Below are 18,173 nucleotides of genomic sequence, written 5' to 3'. Positions count from 1 at the left end.
ATACAAAACCCAGCTGTGTATAAATTCCCAAAAGAGACATTTCTACACAGAGGCAAGTCTCTCTCTCTCAGTTGGTCTCATACCCTCCACATGCAAATATTTGACCTCCAATATAGGGTTTTGCTCTTGACCCCTTAGAAGATGTCTGAGACACTAAGGGCAGATCCTGGGAGAAAGTCCAAGAGTTTGGCCCTTCTCTCTGTTCCAGACACCTTGGGAAAATGAAGGATGACAACTGGCAGCTACACTTGCCTGAACTTAAGCCAGTGTGTCAAAAGTGCCCAGCAAAGATAGTGATACATCTCCAAAATCTTCTTCTCCCTGCTGCCTACAAAAGGTGAAACAACTTGGGTGAGAAGGGGTTTTCATGCTCCATCTTTCCAGATCAGCACTCTGTCTCTCACAGCTTGTCAAATCACATTTTACCAGCTAAAGGTGTGTTAAAAAACTTCATCTTTGCCAGTTGGTTCTCTGCCTTGCCTTTTCTGTCCTCAGCAGTGCCCTGTTGGGTTCTCCTCAGGAGCCAGCCAACCTGTTCTTTTCAATTTCAAAATTTAAACTCAATCTGTGGATATTGTCAAAATGAGAATGGCAGGATTTCACTGATGATACGTTGTGTGGGCTCTGCACCAGTCCCTGCTTTAAAAGGTTCTGAGTTTATGAACAGGTTAGTCTCTAGCTTTTTCACCATCCCCAACAGCTCATTCAAATACTCCATTTCACCACAACGTGAAGGCTCTGCACGTCATGGCCTCAACTTGACTGTTTTTTTGTTTCCAACTGGTTTACCGATCAAGTGTTTCAGATCACCTTTAGCAGCAAGCACAAAAGAGAAGGGTGAAGTATAGACAAGGAAAAGCAGGACCAAGATTCAAAGAAAGATAAATTACATTCCACTTTTTTTTGTTACCTTCTTCTTCGTACTCCTCTGCATTGAAACGGGAGAGGGGGGAAAAAAGCAGACAAATGAACCGTCAGCCTTGACACATCGGTACGACATTACCCACGGCAGAGCCCTTTGCGCTCACAGGGACGCCGGGCAAGATGGTCTCTGAGAGGCCACTTGCAAATCAGCAAGTAAAGTAACAGACTAAATGACTTGGAAAATAAAAAAGAGGAGTCATAAAAAGGGGAAGAAGGTGATACAGCGTTGATTTTTTTTCTTGGGCAAGGGGAACTCAGGATTATGTACGCATTAGAAGGAAAAGGGTAGCAGAGAGGGCCCCTGAGAATAAGAAAAGCTTCTATGTATATTGCATGTGTATATTATGGGGATTTATATTTTAAAACAGAAAATATTACATATACACAAGCTTCAAAATAAATTGCCAGCAGATGGCAGTGCCCCTACAAAAACTAGAGGCGTCCCCTGCAACCAGGGCATCAATGTGGGGCTGAAACCCCGCAGGATGCCCCCAGCAAGAACACGGCCAGGCTGCTACAGGTAGTGTAAAAACACCAGAATCTGGTGACAGTCAGACAGACAGAAGCACAGAAAAATAAACCTCAGATTTGTCTAACTGTACCAGCTGACACGGCCAGAGAATGCTGCAGGCTTGCATGGAAGCAACTAGAGACAGATATAAGACTTACCCTCTCCTTGTTCCCTGTGAGAGAGGAAAAAAGGATATTGAAACTAGATAAATATTTCTCCCACTCCATATTGTCAACAAGCTTTAAACCATATACTGAAGCAACACAGTGTAGCATTGTTTAAAGTCTGTTGTTTCTTCTTTCCCCTCTTCTCTCTGCTCTTCCAGGAGACATTTGGTTTTAAGAGTGGTAAAGTGACTTGGTTTGAGTTTTATTTTAAATAGTGCTCCTGATTCTGAGGGTGCATATGAATCTATATCCAGGAATAATCCTCCACCCCAGGGCTCTAACGTGATACCCATACACGAGTGCTGTACAGGTGGACCTCAGCCCCAGGGTGCCAGGCAAGCCAACCTGCAGCCAAGGGCCCATGCCGACCCAGATGTGCTACAGGCTCCCTGAACCCTCAGGCTGTCTAATAGAAATCTGGCATAAAACAGATGCTGCTCAATGTTTCTCCCATGGCTGTAGCTACACCAGTCTCATGGTCTGTTCCCGTTCCTTGCCCACACTTCCCAGCTTCTCCTGCTCTACCATGCCCTTGCATGACACCCAAGCCTCAGAGCAGCCCTGGGGCCAGATCCCAAAGGAAAGACATGTTAGTCAGTGATTGCTTAAAAAAGGTACCAAATTTTATCTTTAGAAAAAAAAATGTTAAGAGCTGGGCAAAATGACACAGGTTGAGCTGAACTTATCTCCTAGCAGAGGAGAGGGCTAAATGACCACTGTCATGTCCATGATTCCTCTGATCCCATGACTGCTCTAAATCTCCCCTATGTACATACTGATGCATTAATGTCAAATGGCCCCATTGGGTTTGGTCATATTACTCTCGATTTGTTAAACCAAGGCAGAAAGGGGCTCCTCCACTGCACTGTGTACTTCATTCCCCCTCCTCCAGGGGTAGTGCCACAGCCACTGAGGGCAGGCTGAGCTGGGTGGAGGTGTTTGGGGGATGTCCTGTATTGGACAGGGAGGAAGTCAGGTGAATTTCCATGGGTCTTTCACACTCAAAGTCAAGATGCCCCCTCCTCAGTGCCTCGGGGGGCTTCAGGCTGTGCACAGAGCAGCACCCAGCCTCTACTCCCTGCTGGGATGCCCTTGCTCCGCTGCATGGAGCAAGTTGAGCCAACGAGCACACACACAACTTTCTCTCTACTTACACTTCCTCGGTATCAGACATGTTGGCAGTGAGTTTCTAGACAAAAAAGGAAAAGAAGAAGAAAAAAAAAGTGTTACTAATGAGAGTACCTCCTAAAAAATTCCAAGGCAGAAGCAGATGGGTTGACATTTGAGGACAAAAAAAGACAGGCACCTGCTTTCCCACACATCAACCAATCCCCCACCAACACTGACATTTTGGAAGAAGCACAAATCTTTGCCAGCCAGGTCAGAGGACAAGGAGAGAGGAGGAGGAAAACATCATCTGGAAAGACATGTCCCGTCAACTCAGCTGTGTCCCACAGGGACTGGAGGAAATCTGGACCTGGCTTTAAATTACAAAATCTCCAGAGGGAGACAGGCACAGGCCAGTGTCCTCTTGCACCCATCTGACATTTCCATAGCTCCGGAAAGATCAGAGAATTTTTTCCTGACTTTATGCTACCACAAGTGAGAAGGTGCCAGCTCCAAAGCATTAGTCAGAGCTAAAAGAATAACTGAAACTACCAATATACCTAGAGATGAGTCCTTATTTGTCAGCACCCAGAAGTGTGTCTGGTTTATACAAGTGAACAATATTCTGTTGATTAGTTTAAGATGAAAACCAGCCACATCCCTGGTTAGGCAGTTCACATGGGTATAACCATTTCTATGTAATACAACACTCTGGTTTTTCTAAAAGCACCAACTGCCTGAGGCCAGGGGAGGAGGTGGGAAAGGGCCCCCCAAGACTTCCTCCAGATCCACAGTCAGTCTTAAATTAGAAAGCCTGGCTTCTTTTTGTTGCCCCAAACCCTGACTTTCATGACTTCATTATTCAGCTGATATATGAGAGATGTCTTGAAGGAGCAGGTGGGCTGACTTAGGTTCAAAAGGAACAACTGCAGCTCAGTAGCTTTCTATTTCAGAGGAAGGCAGTAATCCCACAGGCTCCAACCCTGCCCTATAAGGGATTCTCTCCATTCCCCAGCAATGACCCTGGGCACCATACATTAACACCAATGGGATTTAAAACCCCCATGAGAGATAAACAGCCAGCATTTTTTTTCTTCTAGTTCCTCATTTATCCTCTTTCTGAAAGTCAGAGTTGCATTGGAAGTAGTGCCAGCAGTGGCTGTGTTATGACCTGACCTGAGAAGCAGGATGGGAGGGTAACCTACTGCTAGGACATATGAAATTTGGGTTCAGTGATTTCTCGACCACAGGCTGCTTTTAACTTGGTGGCTGCGATTGTCCACTGCTCAAGTGCAACAGCCATCCCAAGGAGTACTTTGGGGACCAAAGGCAGGCAGAAGGAATCTGTGGGGAATTTTGTGTATGGGAAGAATTTCAGCTCTGCAAAAGGCTTTTCTTTTGCACCAATTCATGCTGCTGCTTCTGTTAATTACTTGAATGCTACAGCACTGCTGGTCTCTCTCCCCTGGTCTTTTCTATGTAGATCAACAAATCCTCAGGACAAAGAGTTCCACTTGCTATCTGCACAGTGGCTAGCATGTTAGCAGTCTCATCTCAGCCCCCGAAAATTATTCAAGGTATTAGAAATAATGCTTGACAGTATGTTGGTTTATGCAACAGGACAGCTGAGCTTCTTCAGGCAAAACCCTATGGAGGAAACCTGTCTAATGCCCAGATGTTGGCTCCTTCTAAAATACATGATCTGTAAAGACTCAGGGCAATGGCCAATCCTCCCATGGATTCTGCCTTTAATTTATAAATGCGTATTTCCTTCTTTCCAGTACGAGGGGGGAAAAAAAGAGGAGTTTTAAAGGGCTTTGGGCTAAACTCCTCTGTTATTCCAGTGAGAAGAAGAGTAATACTACTCAATGGTGGAGAAGAAATCAGCTCGAGAACCCTGGGTGTGCACACAGAGAGTGAGCGTCTGTTCAGTGTGCGGTAGGCACGTAGCGCAGCCCATGCTGATCTTTCCAAGGCAATTGAAGTCAACGGGAGTCTTTGCAATCAGGCTTTCCATTAGCAGTTATTGGAATGAGCTCATCTAGTCTCCAATTTAGCTCTAAGGACATCTTGCTGAGGGTTGTCACATTGGCTGTTCCCCTACAGCCTTCCATATTTGTTAATCCAAGCGCTGCAAATGCGAATGGGATTTTGCATGGCATCTGCCCGTGTGCTATAAAAACAGAATGAGAATGCCAGCATCCCTGACACCATAAGACCCCAACCCTGAGGGGGTTTCTTGGCTCTGGATAAAATGAATTAATAACAAGTGCACTGGCAGACTGTGTGCAAAGATGAGCCAGACACAGGAACCCCACAGGCTAGGGCAGGGGGTGGGGGACAAAAAAATCCAAGGGAAGACCGCAGATTTCAGCTTTGCAAGGGTCAAACATTCAACCAAGTTTGGTCGCTCTGTCAGGAGGAGTTGGCATTTAAGGCTGTAGCTGACTGCCACTGCCCTGGCTGGAAAGCCAAAAAGGTCTCGCTCCAAGAAAAAGAAGGTGTCTGTCTACTCCATGGCATTCAAAAGCCATCTGGTCCCTTAAAGCCAGGGGCAAAATACAGACCGTCATAGCTACAGCCACACGAGACAAGGAAGGTTCTTTGATGCCCAGCACTATCCACGTAGGTCTGTCATCAAAGCAGCCAACAAAATTGAACTACAATAACATCCAAAAGGCAATAAAGCAAGCAATCTGTAAAGAGCAGTATTTTTTGCAGTTAGGACTGAGTTTGCTGAAGGCAAGTGGAAAGTCTCCAGCTGGCTCAGGATTACCCCTCGGTGGAAATTACTTTACACACAGCAAACGCAGCCCAAGATTAAGGCTGTTAGCACCTTAAGGCAATAATTGGGCTTTGTTTGTACAGTGGCAGAAAAACGGATTCTGGTCTGAGACTGGGTTTAGAGATGTAATAAAATCAATTAGTTAATACTGCCCACCCTTTAGAAGGAAATCAAAACATGTAGGAAAGTTTCACCAGACAGAAAACTTCCTACCTGCTCCCACCCCTTAAAGGTGAAAGCAAAGGTTATTTTCTGCATTTTATTCAAGCCAAGCAGGTCATGGCTGGAAGGACAAACACACCAATCCTCATGAGCCCCAGGTGGGCAGGAATGCCATGTCCCTTTTGGCCCCAAATGCTCCTGGCCTTGACTGAAAGAGCAGAATCAGCACATCCCAAGAAGCCTCTTAGCAGCTGAGAATGCACCCGGGAGGGGGAATGGGCTGCCTTGCACCTCCAAGCCATCCCTGGAAATAACCCACCCATCAATCATCCCCTCCCAAGCCAGGCCATACAAGGTAGGCAAGGTAGCAAGAGCCATTTTGAAAGGGGAGAGGACAAAAGAGGCCATGCATGGGCAATGGGTCCTGGCAGGGACAGCTATCAGGCAAGGACTAGGAGTATGATCCACCAAGAACCACATGGACACACTTTCCTACCAGGAACCATTGAAAACCAACTGCATGGATTTGTTAATATACATACATATCTATATTAAAAGATATAGGTGTTATATATAATATATTTAGTAAATATATAAATATAATAATATACTTCTCTCTATAAAAAGTATATACATATACCTTTTTCAATACATATTTCTTCCATCTCTCTGCCTCCTCTCTTTGTTTCTGAACTGCTCAGTACTTTCCAGCAGAAAGGGGCTGGAAGGTGAAGCATCTGCCACAGCACTGATGCTGAAACAGGGTCACAGGACCCAAGCGCTGCTGCAGGGTCCACTGACACATAGGAAAATCCCAACTCCCTGTCCCAAGATGTACCCTTTATCCTTGTCTTCACGGTGGTATGATCTGCCTGATCTCCCTGCATAGTGTTTTCTAGGAACAACAAGGCTGAGATAGAGGGCAAAAAGCCAGTGACCGTGCTTAGCTTATATCCCCCTTTCCCTGATCCTAGAGTCATCAAGGTTGGAACAGACCTACAGGATCATCCAGTCCAACCATCAAAGCAGCACTATCGCTCTAACCCCTAAACCACTCAACCATATCACCCAGTGCCAGATTAAACACCTCTTGAACATCTCCAGGGGTGGGGACTCCACGATCTTCCTGGATCTTGTACCTACGAGGGATGGCTGCCTGCCCTGGCAATCATCTACAGCCTCACTGGAGCTCCCCCACATGAGCAGCACAAATTGCTGGCACCAGAGTCACCTGTGTTGGTGTCTCTCCTGTCTTTGTAGGATACTTGCCACCCAACAGCAAGAAGCTGATCTGAGAAACATAAACAGGGTCATGTTCAGAGTGATGATGGTATGCTCCCTGTATGCACAGCTTCAAACTCCTTCACACTTCAATGACATGAGCACCCAGTGTGGGTGACTCACAGTTTTCTTCTTTTCTGTGGGAGAGGGCAGTTTTCCATGACCATATTTATGTTTCTCAGATCTCCCTCTAGCCCCACACCCCACAGCCCTCCTCACCTGCCAGCAGCTCCTCAACAGTCCTGCCCCTGCTACCTCCTGTCTCGGCCATCCCTTTCTCTGGATGACAGGGGAGGGAAGGTCAGCACTTTCCTCCTGCTGCTGGAGGGAGTTTCCCCCAAGTGTCCCAAGAGATAACTCTTAATTTTGAGCCCTACGTCTTCCTTTTGAAAGCATCTGCTCTCCCATTACTAATCCTTGAGAGTTCAGAGCACCCAAATCTCCGTACATGACATGAGATTTGTGTGATGCCCAACCAAAGCCAGGAAGGAAAAGTGCCTTTTCCTTAGGATCCTGTGCCAGATCCCAGATCCGGGAGACCCCAACTCTCCCCTGATTTTTCTCTATTTAAACCAAGGCTCAGCCCCTCTGTAGTGTTACCCCCCAGCAGCATCCCTTGCCAGGGATCCCACTTACCTGGAGGAGTGGAGAGAAGCACCAAGCTCCTGTCGAAGGGGACGGGCAGGCTGGGATCTGCGAGCGTCCCAAGGTGATGCAGCTCTCAACTTATAGTGACATTTGATCGTCTGGAAGAGCCGATTGGCCCCAGACTCGTATGCTGGCCAGGGAAGGGAAGGGAGCAGGGATGGGGCGGGGAGGGGGATGAGATGGAGGGGGAAGGAAGGGAAGGGGAAAAAAAAGGTCATACCATGTATAGGAGCAGCTGGAGGAATTGCACAGATGATGCTAAGATGGAAGGGACATGTTTGGAGAAAAAAACTCCAGGGCTTATGTTTCTATATTTACAACCCGCCAGGCAGGCAGAGCTCAAAGAGGGGTATCTGAGGCAAAGGCACCTCAGAAACAAATTGTGGGGCTCCACAGCTCCGTGGTGTATGGTCACTGCTTAAAACCTGGTCTGCAAGAGCCTGGTTCTTGCAATCTCAACACTCAGCAGCAACCTCCACTCTCCCATTCGGGCAGGGGCTCTTCCCTGCTGCCCCTCCACATGCAAACGGTTTCAGCTGCACTGCAGGGTGAGCCTGAGGAAGGTTCATGGACCTTCCGTGTCCAGTGCTCTTTGAAACCAGCAGTCACAGGCGTGTGAGAAGTCAGAGGCACACAGCACATGTGGGGGGGGGAAGGTGCAAGTGCTGTGCAGTGCACACCCATCTCTCACTAAGACTACCAGGGCTCTGCCACACACCAAGGCTTGAGGAGACCTGGAACAAAAAGTAGGAGAGCAGGAATGCAGCAAAAGATCTTGGTTGACTCACACCATGCTCAGAGCCTTTTTTAGCATAATATGAAAGCATTATTTAAGTAAGAATTTCTTAGAGACGGCAAATCCCAGATGGCTGGACCCCATCTAGTATCCTCCGGGTGCCTGGAGTGGTTTTGCTGCCTGAACTCTCTCCACAGTTGCATGGCTATTCCAGCAGAGGATTGCAGTGTCTCGCACAACCCTCCGGTTCATGGTTTCCATTTCACTAAATCTCACAGGCTTCAGCTTCCCATCCCTTTCCTCCCGCCCCTCTCCCCTTGGCAGGGTTCCCCAGCAATGCAGTGTGTGCCCTCCAGTGTGTCTGGCAGCTCCAGCACCCCCTTTCTCCCAGCCCGTAGGAGCACAGGAAAAACTTTGGGAGCTGCAGGGCAGACGGTATTTTTGGCCCAGGTCACAGATTGATTCCTGCCCACTCTTTCCCTGCTGCTTGCAAGAAAGGGTTCCTACCGAGGATGTAGAGACAAGTTTTTAAAGCTGTGGAGTGGGAGCACAGCACTGCAGCCTCCCATTCACCAGGTAACATGCACGAACTAAAATCTCTCCAGCTTGCATTCTCCAACTGGCCGGCAGCTTATTCCCTCGCCTCCCTTCTGCAACCCAGCTCCAGCCAATGCTTTTGTTACTTGTCAGGTGGGAGGGGGACATTGTATCCATCCTCAGCACCCTCGCTTCATGTGGGAGTTTGCCGGGTGGGGGAGGCGGGGAGGGCACCCCGCGCTGCCGAGAAGAGCAGCGTGTGCGTGGGAACACGCGGCCGGACCTGGTATCATCACCTCCACCCCCCCTTCCCAGATCTGTTGAAAGCACTAACACAGCAAACCAGCTTTCACGCTGCATTTTCAGCACCAACCAGTAAAGAAGTGGTGTCTTCCACTGGCTAATTTTCCTCAGGTGCTCCACCAGCTGGGCACATCTCCAAGAAATACCGTATTTGCCCAAACTAGCAGCAGAGTGGGGACGTATGGGGGGAGAGTGTCCCAGCTGTTTCTCCTTTTATATTTGTGGTGGACCCAGTTTGGCAATAGCATTCACCAGTCTCCTTTGCCTGCCTGCCAGTTACAGGCTGTTCCTGCTGCTGGTGGGGCATCGTGACTCAGTGCCAAGGACTGGATCAATCAGTTAAAAAGAAACCGTGTGTGTGCAAGTGAATGCGAAGCCTGGCCTTACACCAGGGTGGCTCTCGGCAGGTGTGGGCCTGAACGCTCCTGTGGGTCCATCTGGCTCACCTGCTGCCAGATATTTGGCAGGGGTAGCGTGAGCATCTTGCAGGGTTGCACAGCCTCCACCACAGCAGTGTTGCTCATGCACACTGGTAGGGGAGCGCTCCACATCACTCCAATTTTGTTCTAAGCATCTTCACAAATGTGACGTTGATACAAGCGATGGGAGGGACAGGTAACCAGACTCTTCTCTCTGCCACAGCTCTCTTTTCAAATAGATGAGATGCAAACATTACAGCCTGCAGTATCCTCTCAGTTCTTGTGCTCAGCTCAGTTCCTCACCTGGACATGCCAGGCAACTGCTCCAGACAACATTCATCTTTACATCATACATCATGTCCATGCTCTGTCTTCGCCACCACCACCCCCTGTGAGTATGGCACTTCTGCTTAGTACTGTCCCAAAAGACATCTGTGCATCCCATGGGCTGCTTCTGTCAAGAGCGCTCAATGTCCATGTTATGCATCTTGTTTCCGGTCCCAGCATAATCTAGTTCCCTCTTTTCATGGGGACTGAGGGTGCCTTCTCCATCTCTCTGGAAAGAGAGCTTGTCTGATGCACACGTCTTCCTTTTGCTCTGCTGTCGCCTTGTTCACAACCAAGGCTCATTCCACACAGCCCAATGTATGTTTGTCCTTTCTTCCCTTTGTGGATCTCTCTATCCCCTTCAGCACGTGATTATAATCCTCTCCAACATTTGTTTCATGCCTTAGTTGCATACTTTGTGCTTTTCACACCCTCCCTGCGTCAACTCCTTATTTCACCTCTTGATACCATCGCACAGCAATTTCGTTCACAACCTGTGACATTTTCATCATCAGCTTTGTCTCTCTTTACTGTTGATTCTCCTGCTCTAGGATTTATATTTTGTGCTGTCTTGACACCATCTCTTCCCCCTGCATCAGCAGCAAGGTTACTGGGACTGTCGCAGCGCAGCCACACCCTAGAGAGTGAGCAAACCACCACCAACTACCTCCCAGTCCCTACTGATCACATGGACAAGATGAGGGAGGGATGATCCCAGCTGTGGCTGCACACCTACTGAAAGCTATTCCCTTTTGTTAGGTGGATGTGCAGCAAGCACCTGTCATTGGAGAAGCCCCTCTCACCAGGTGCCAGGTTAGGAGACAGCACCAAGGCCAAAGAGCAAACACGCAGGTCACAGACATGAACCAGGGTCTCAAACCACGAAAAGTCCATCTGCCTGCTGACCTCAAGCCAGAGCCTGGCATACTTTTACAGTGACAGCATCCCCACCTGGGAGAAGATACAGCAAACCAGTGTTCCTCCTTGAACAGAACTGGAGGCTGGGGCAGAGATCTAGACAAGTATCTGCTAGGTAACCTAGTCCAATGTCACATTTCTTCTTGGTAGGTAGGAACACCCAGACTGGTTATTTGAGATGGGCCACAGGAATTTATTGCATTGCAGGGCCACTTGTAGGGAAGCTGTAATCAGCCCTTCCAATCTTTTCTGGCTATTGGTTGACCTATTGAAGCAGCCAGTGCTCTGGGGGAGATGCCTTTAAATACAATTCACACACATTAGCATGATAATTTTACAAACTGCGTAAAGATGGGCATTTTGGCCAAATACTTGTGTGTGTTTTGTTTGTTTTGGTCTGTTTTTTTTCTCAAAATACCCTTTCCATATTCTCAGTGCACACCAGTCAGTGGGCAGCATTTTCATGGATCATTGCCTCTTAGGGCTCGATAATGCTCAGCCCAGTGAGCTGAAAAAGCACTGGAAAAGTTCATCTGAAAACCTCTACAGCCCTGGAAGTCTGAAATCCTACCCACGTTCATTAAAAACTACGGAGTTTGTAAATAAAATCAGCTACATCCTTCCCATAAAACAGGTACTCTTTCACAACCCAGGAGATATCCAATTTCTGAAATAAATGCCTACGCCTATCCACCACCTACTCTCCAATGCTGAACAAATGGATCTAATTCCAAAGCAAACCTTGCTTTGGCCCATAAGTCAGGAAAGAGGACCTCCTGAAATGCTTCCTCAGCCAATCTTGCCCATGACTGCACTTACACCTTCACAGTAGAGCTACAGAGGAACTTTCACTGACACCTTCTGTCATTGAAAAATGGTTAGAGTTATCCAAAGTGAATTTATTTATAAGGAAAATGTGTTCTACTTGAGTTGTTTCATCATTCACAGTCTGAATGTTTATTCCCCTTCCTCTCCAAAGTTATTTGAATGCTTTCAAAACAACACATTTTACTTTTTTGGATGATACAGATATTCTGTTTTTGGCACGTTTGTCCACTTATACAGGCATTAACCTTGAAATAATTGGAGGTATCCAGAAAAATGCGTTGATTAAGCTGACTGGGAAAGGGTGGGGATGTGTTTTTCTCTTTTGTGACATTCAGTTATAAATATTTTACCATGATTTAGGGCATGTGGGAAATGGGAATCACAAAAGCCATTTGGGAAAGGAAAGTAAATTTTTTATCCAGTTCCCCCCACACCCTTTCTTCTCTTTATCCTCCCCCAGAGAAAGGGATTCTGCAGTGGGGTTTAATCAGCAGTTCAAGGTTATTGTAGATGCCCTATATTCACTGAACACTCTTTCCAAGTTAATTGAAATAGCTGTCAATAAAAAGGCAGATCAGATAGTGGCTAAGTACATTCAGAGAAAGGACAGAATATATATATAATTAATTATTTTCTGTTCCTGGGTAAAATCTAATGACCGGTTATGCAGCCAGTCAAGCAGAGATCAAAATAGCCTTAAACTTCATAGTCAGCTCCTCTAAGTATCAGCAGACCATTGTCATTTTACTGGGGCTAACAGGATCCTGAGGAATGTGAAACAACTCAAATTGGCTGAGCAAAGACCATCTTTCCCCCCCGGCTCCTCTAATACTACCTGCAAGGCATTTGGGCTCAGGGTCTCTGTCCTTGGTTGTCTCTTGTTTTCCCCAGAAGTGACCTGGTGCAGTGTTTACCATGCCCAGCGATGCACCTCTTGCAGCAGTTGCTCAGATACAGGGGAGAGCAAATAGTTGCCAAGTTGTGGGTTTACCTACCTGAATCTTGGAAGGTGGCTGGGGAACCTCAGGGTGCCAGCACCTTTTCCTGATGGTGGCTTCATGATGTCTCAAAGGTTCAGGGGCATAAAAAGGAGAATAAAGGGCAACAACCAAGCTTTCTCTTATTAATGACCAAATTACCTATGCATGCCTCCATCCATCTTCCTGTTACTGCTTTTCTCCTACTTGCATCTGGTGGGAGGGAACCAATCAATACTTACGTGGAGGACTCGAGTATGTCATCCCTTCTGTGAAACTCAGTAGGAAAATCTGTTCCTATCGTATCTCCTCTTAGCCTGTAAGAGCAGAAACTCTACATCTTTTCATAAGAAACAGGAAGTGATCTGGACACTTCCTACTTCAGCATGGGCAAACATAAGCTCACCCTTTGCATCATTCATACAGTGCATCCTGCAAACACATGCATGGTTTCAGTGGTGACAGCAGCAGAGCAGGGTACAAGGTATCCCTGGACATTTTTAAAATCTTTTGAAATATTCTTATTCATAATGGGGGTTCTATGTTTCCTGTTGGGTTGGCTCTGGTTGTTACTGTCTGGGTTTTTTTCCAGCAACATTTTCAGTGTTGGAGACACAGAGTCACTAGTACTCCTAAAAGACAAGAGCAGTTTTGAGATGTTGAAGTCATCAGTCAAAGAGGATTTAATTGCATTAGGGTATTTGCATGAAGGATCAAGCACCTATCCCCAATCCTTCCACAGGTCTGCACTGCACTAAGGAGCAGCATATCCTACAGAGCCAGACGTGAGCTCATCAGTCATCAGGGAGGCAGAGAGGGACAAAGCAAATGGAGAGCTCACCTCCAACACCAACCCAGAAGTACCAGCATATACATCCCCGATGAGAACTGGTCTCATCAGATGGGCCACAACCCTCATGGATGTAGGAAATGCTTTGCTACCTTGATCCAAAACAGAGTAACTCCAAGTCAGATTAGAGATATATTAGCACAGGGGGTCAGTGAGCAACAAGGCTTAGCAGTGTGGTACTGGAGAAGCAGCAAGAATTTGCCTTTAGAGCTGGCTTTGTGGTATAGCTCACCAGCATCTCAAAAGCCATATGAAACAGGCCAAGGTTAACCTGAGCGTAAAGTTGCTTTGTAAACCTCCAGGAAAGTGCTCATATATGTCCCCCTCTTCCCGTGAGTATATTTAACCTCCCAGCTGCCTTCACATCCACACTTAAAGGCTCCTGAAAGGCTGTGAAAAAACAAAGCCCAACCTGGGAAGTCAGCTGGAAAAAGGGATGAAATTTCCCGAGGCCAAGAGGCAGTAAATAACTGCATAGTGTCTGGGTAACTCACAGGTTATCCACGACAAAGGCAGGCATTGGGGCCATCCTTATCAGCTCACCTAAGCAGTCTTGGCCCAGATCTTTGAGTCAAACTGCACACAAACACCCTCGACCAAAATTCACCATACTAATCAACTCCAAACCCCCTCTGCTCCCAGTGCAGCATTTTCTGCTCTTGCACTCCCTGCATATAAGCATGTCCCTCACCAGGAACAAGCAGGGACAGAGCCAGCATTTGCTTTCTTCTCTTTTTGGGAAGGTAACAACCAAAGCACAGCTCCAAATTTGCATTTAGCAACCCTGACTTCTGCAAAACAGTAAATCTGACAGCCAACTTGAAAAGCCTCCAACTGGTTTCATTGCCTGGAGCTACTCTGCTAGAATAGCTGTCCTGGCAACATCACCATCATCTGCCCTTCACCTCTCCAGTACTTGAGATGCTGAACTTTGCAGGGCCAAAGTTGGGAGCATGCAGTGGTGTTACTCGATAGCCCTTCTTCATGCTAATTTTAGGTGATGGAAATTTTCATGCTTTGAAAAAGTGCCTTTATTTATTTTTGAGAAACTGCTTGTACTTACTGGCTACTGTAAACATTTTTCCATCTGGTGTTTTGAACTTACCTACAGGGCTCTAAAAATCACAAGAAACCAGCACCTGACATGATCTTGAAGGAACAATCACCTGTTAATTTTGTAAACTGGACCGAGTAACACGATGCACCCAACATGCAAATGATTTCAGATGGAAACAAATTACACATCAGTAAGTAGTGAATTTCTTTTTCCTTCAGTCAATATTGATTTCTGATTTTTGTGGTAGATTGTTTCTCCATCACTTGTTTGCTTTCGGAGATGTGCTCACTGCATCTGCTTTAGACATCTAATCTCCGGGATTCAGGAGACCATCCTTGGACACCCTAGATCTAGGCTAAATGTGTCTCCAAAGATAAGGGATCAGGCTTGACCATTCAAGACATGGCCTGGGTCTCACCCTCAGACTATTTACACACAAATGGATGAGACAGTCTGACAGTGATAATGAAGACTGAGTAACAGGATGGGAGCCAGGACCAATGCCTGAAGCTGCTGTTTTGGAGTGTCCCCAGAGGAGGTGAGCAAGGCAGGACACCAGTCAAGGTGTTAACAGCAACCACTCACACTCTCTCCACAACCATGGGGAAGACCTCCCTACCCAACCAAACACCTCTGATTGAGTAATTACACTTGCAATTTGCTGCTTTTATGCTTTAGAGTGCTTGCTCATATAAATCCCAATGATATCTCCCCCTTACTTCGCTTCAACCCCCCCCTCCGTTCTTCCCCTCATCCTCAGAAGCCCCAAGTCCATGATACTTTTTTCTACTTATTTGAAGAACAAAGAATGCATATCTTGAGCATTGCTAAACCACCATTACTTAACAAGAAGAGATGAAACACCTTTCTGAAAATTTGTGATCTAAATCAAATCATTCCACTGCAACCAAAACCCCGAGGGGACTCAATGCAAAAGCACAGGAAAAATCACCTCAGGTCTGTCTCATTATCAGGACCCTTGTAATGGGTCATCATTACTGAAGTAAAGGGTAGCTCTAATTACACTTCCTGTCAACATGAGATTCGTTCTTTACCTGCTTTAAAATACGTACACGTGTACATATGTATGTATGTAATGCAGTATCAGGGAAAGTGTGTTGAGCTGCCAAGAATTACCAATAGGCCAACCTCAGAACCTTGTTCAGCAGCATATCAGCTGCCACCTCATTATTTATAGCTGCCCTGCTCTTTAAACTTGTTTATTTTCCTTCCTGAAGGTGGCTGTGGCAGGAGGCAAAGCTCTGACATTCAGGCTCAGGTGTCTCTGAGGCTGACCTTTCTTTCAAAGAGCAGAAACTGCAGACACATTTCAAGGAACAAACTCCTTTGGAAATTCTAAACTCTTGTGTCCATTGCTTCACTCTAGGCCCAGTGCAGAGCTGCGAGGGTTAAGCAGAGATCTGTTAATTAGTGAGTACATATACATAAGGATGGACATAAATATAAGCCTATAATTATTTTACACATGAAAAGACTACTAGATGAAGTCCAGCCCCCAGTCTCAAGGCAGAACAAGTGCTGCATAAAAACATAACATTCAAAAGAGACTTGAGTTTTCCACCAGATAAGCTTTCCCCATGTTTAAATAATACTGGTTTATGGCCTGCAGGAAACAGGCACTGCAATGTTTTTCAATTCCATCTTGCAAACACTCATGTAGAACCATCTGTTAAACCCTGTTGGGAAAAAAAAAGCAGCCCTGAACCCTGCCACAAGCAGCACATTTCAGTATTACCTTAGCCCTCCACATTTATTTCAGAGCAGATGCTGGAAGGATGTTCCCCTTCTGCATAATCTAGCCAAGATGGAGAAAGAAGGAACTGCAGTGAAGCAACACCTTGAGGGGTGCCTCAAGATCAGAGCAGTGACATAGGGTTGCTACTATAGAGGGGCACCAGCCTGCTGTCCTTCGCTCACACGAGCGGGGTGAGTCCCCAGAAGCCCTTCCTAGGAGGGCAGAGGTCCCAGAGACAAGCAGAAGAGCTGGAAGCAGGAGGGCTTTGCAAAGGTCACAGTGTAACTTCACACCACACAGTGGTTTCTCCACAGCAAATTCACCTGTGGGAGCTTTTCATTCCAGCAAGAGATAAGCAGAAACACTTCACCGATGCCACGTTTTCTTGTGAAGGGAGCAACTGAAGTCCCTACAGTTTGCTGCTGAAGGGAGAAATGAGTCTCCATCCCCTCTTAAATACTAAGATGCATATCCAGTATATTACCTGGGCTGCAGCCTTCTTTTTTCTTTTTTTATTTTTTTTGGTGGGGTGGGGGTGGGAGGTTTCACCATTCTGGTAACCCCTCTGCCACTCCCACCACCATGTACACACCATGTTACTTTGGGAGGAGAAACAGCAGATCATAAAGTTAATTTAACTGTGGAAACATTTCCCCTGGAACATATAAGTACCTCATAAAGAGCTACACACATCTGTTCCAAGCCAGGTCTTTCCCTGGTTCCTGACCACCACTAGAGAGCTCTGGTCTCCCATAACCTGCTCACTTCTCTGCTGTGACCAGAACCTGAATTACAGCGGTTGTTTACTGAAACCACACCTAGGTCCACGTGGGCTTTACGTGGAGAAAACATACTTCACAAATTAACCCTCCTTAGAGAAGGACTCTCACAGAAGCAGCCTCTAGGGCCTTGTCTGCACTCTCCAAACTGGCAGGACACAGGAATAGTAGCTGGAGAACTTTCCAGCCATCTTTTCCTCCAGTCAGCCACAGAACAGAGTTGAAAAATTGCTGCAACCAGTTTGCACACATGCAAAGTAGTGCTGTTTTCACCTCAAGCCAGGATATCTCTATACCCCACACTACTACTGCTCCAGCCTCACTGGAAAATCCCAGCATGGCAGAGGAAGGGCTTAAGGGAAGATGGGGCCAGATGGTGTCCATGCTTCTCAGTGCTGTAAGGAACACAGACTCCTTTAATTCCTACCTCCAGGAGCTAAAGCAGAGGATGGAGAGGACAAGGGTACCAATAAGCAGAAAGATAAGAGCAACAAGTGGTATCTGAAAACTTTCTTCTTCCTAACACTTTAGGAAAGCATAGGTAAGGACAGCAGAAACTCTTTACTGCCACAAGTCGTAAAAGTGTTATTACTTGGAAGGTCATCTCCATAAAAAGGTTTTTCATGAAATGGTTCCAGATAGAGTCATCAACTCATTAGCATGCTGGGTTCCAGTACAGACAGCTATATTGACCTTATCAAAGCTGGATAAGCAGGCTAGACAGGGTTTGTTGTTTGTTTGGGGTTTTTTTAACAAAGCTGACATCACCAGTGATTTTGGATAAAGACTGTGATGTTGCTCAGGTCTACTACCTGGGGAGGTAAGCTCTGTGCTTCTAGCCGACCACACCCTAGAAGTCTCTACATGCTGCTCCATCTCTCACCCAAACACAACTCCTTCCTGTTTTACAGTCAATTACCCCCCATGAAAAATGCAGCAAAATGACAAGTATCTAAATGGGGCAGGAACACAGAAATCCCCTTTCCTGCATATGTCAAGCTTCTTTTCCTCTTGCCACTGAGCCTGATGTTCCTTCTCCTCCACCTTACACTCAAGCAGGGACTTGCAAGGTCTTGGAAGACAGCTTTGCTGGAGAAACTC

The 18,173-nt window shown here is 46.5% G+C and overlaps 1 protein-coding gene across 1 annotated transcript in view; it reads right to left on the bottom strand.

Moving 5' to 3' along the window:
- Positions 1-14,203, bottom strand: part of TNNT3 (troponin T3, fast skeletal type) — a 37,985-nt gene extending 23,782 nt beyond the window's left edge. The window contains 5 exon segments of the mRNA XM_039381421.1: positions 1,594-1,607; positions 2,757-2,791; positions 7,570-7,710; positions 10,468-10,473; positions 14,088-14,203. Coding sequence (XP_039237355.1) covers positions 1,594-1,607; positions 2,757-2,791; positions 7,570-7,710; positions 10,468-10,473; positions 14,088-14,162 — 271 coding nt within the window. The 5' untranslated portion in view covers positions 14,163-14,203.
- Between the last annotated feature and the right edge of the window lie 3,970 nt (positions 14,204-18,173).

Source organism: Pipra filicauda, unplaced genomic scaffold (genome assembly GCF_003945595.2).
Source record: "Pipra filicauda isolate LSUMZ 115617 unplaced genomic scaffold, ASM394559v2 scaffold222_size1277272_pilon, whole genome shotgun sequence".
NCBI classification, from domain to species: Eukaryota; Metazoa; Chordata; class Aves; order Passeriformes; family Pipridae; genus Pipra; species Pipra filicauda.
The sequence above is the reverse complement of the archived record's forward strand: the minus strand, read 5'-3'. Positions and strand labels throughout refer to the sequence as shown.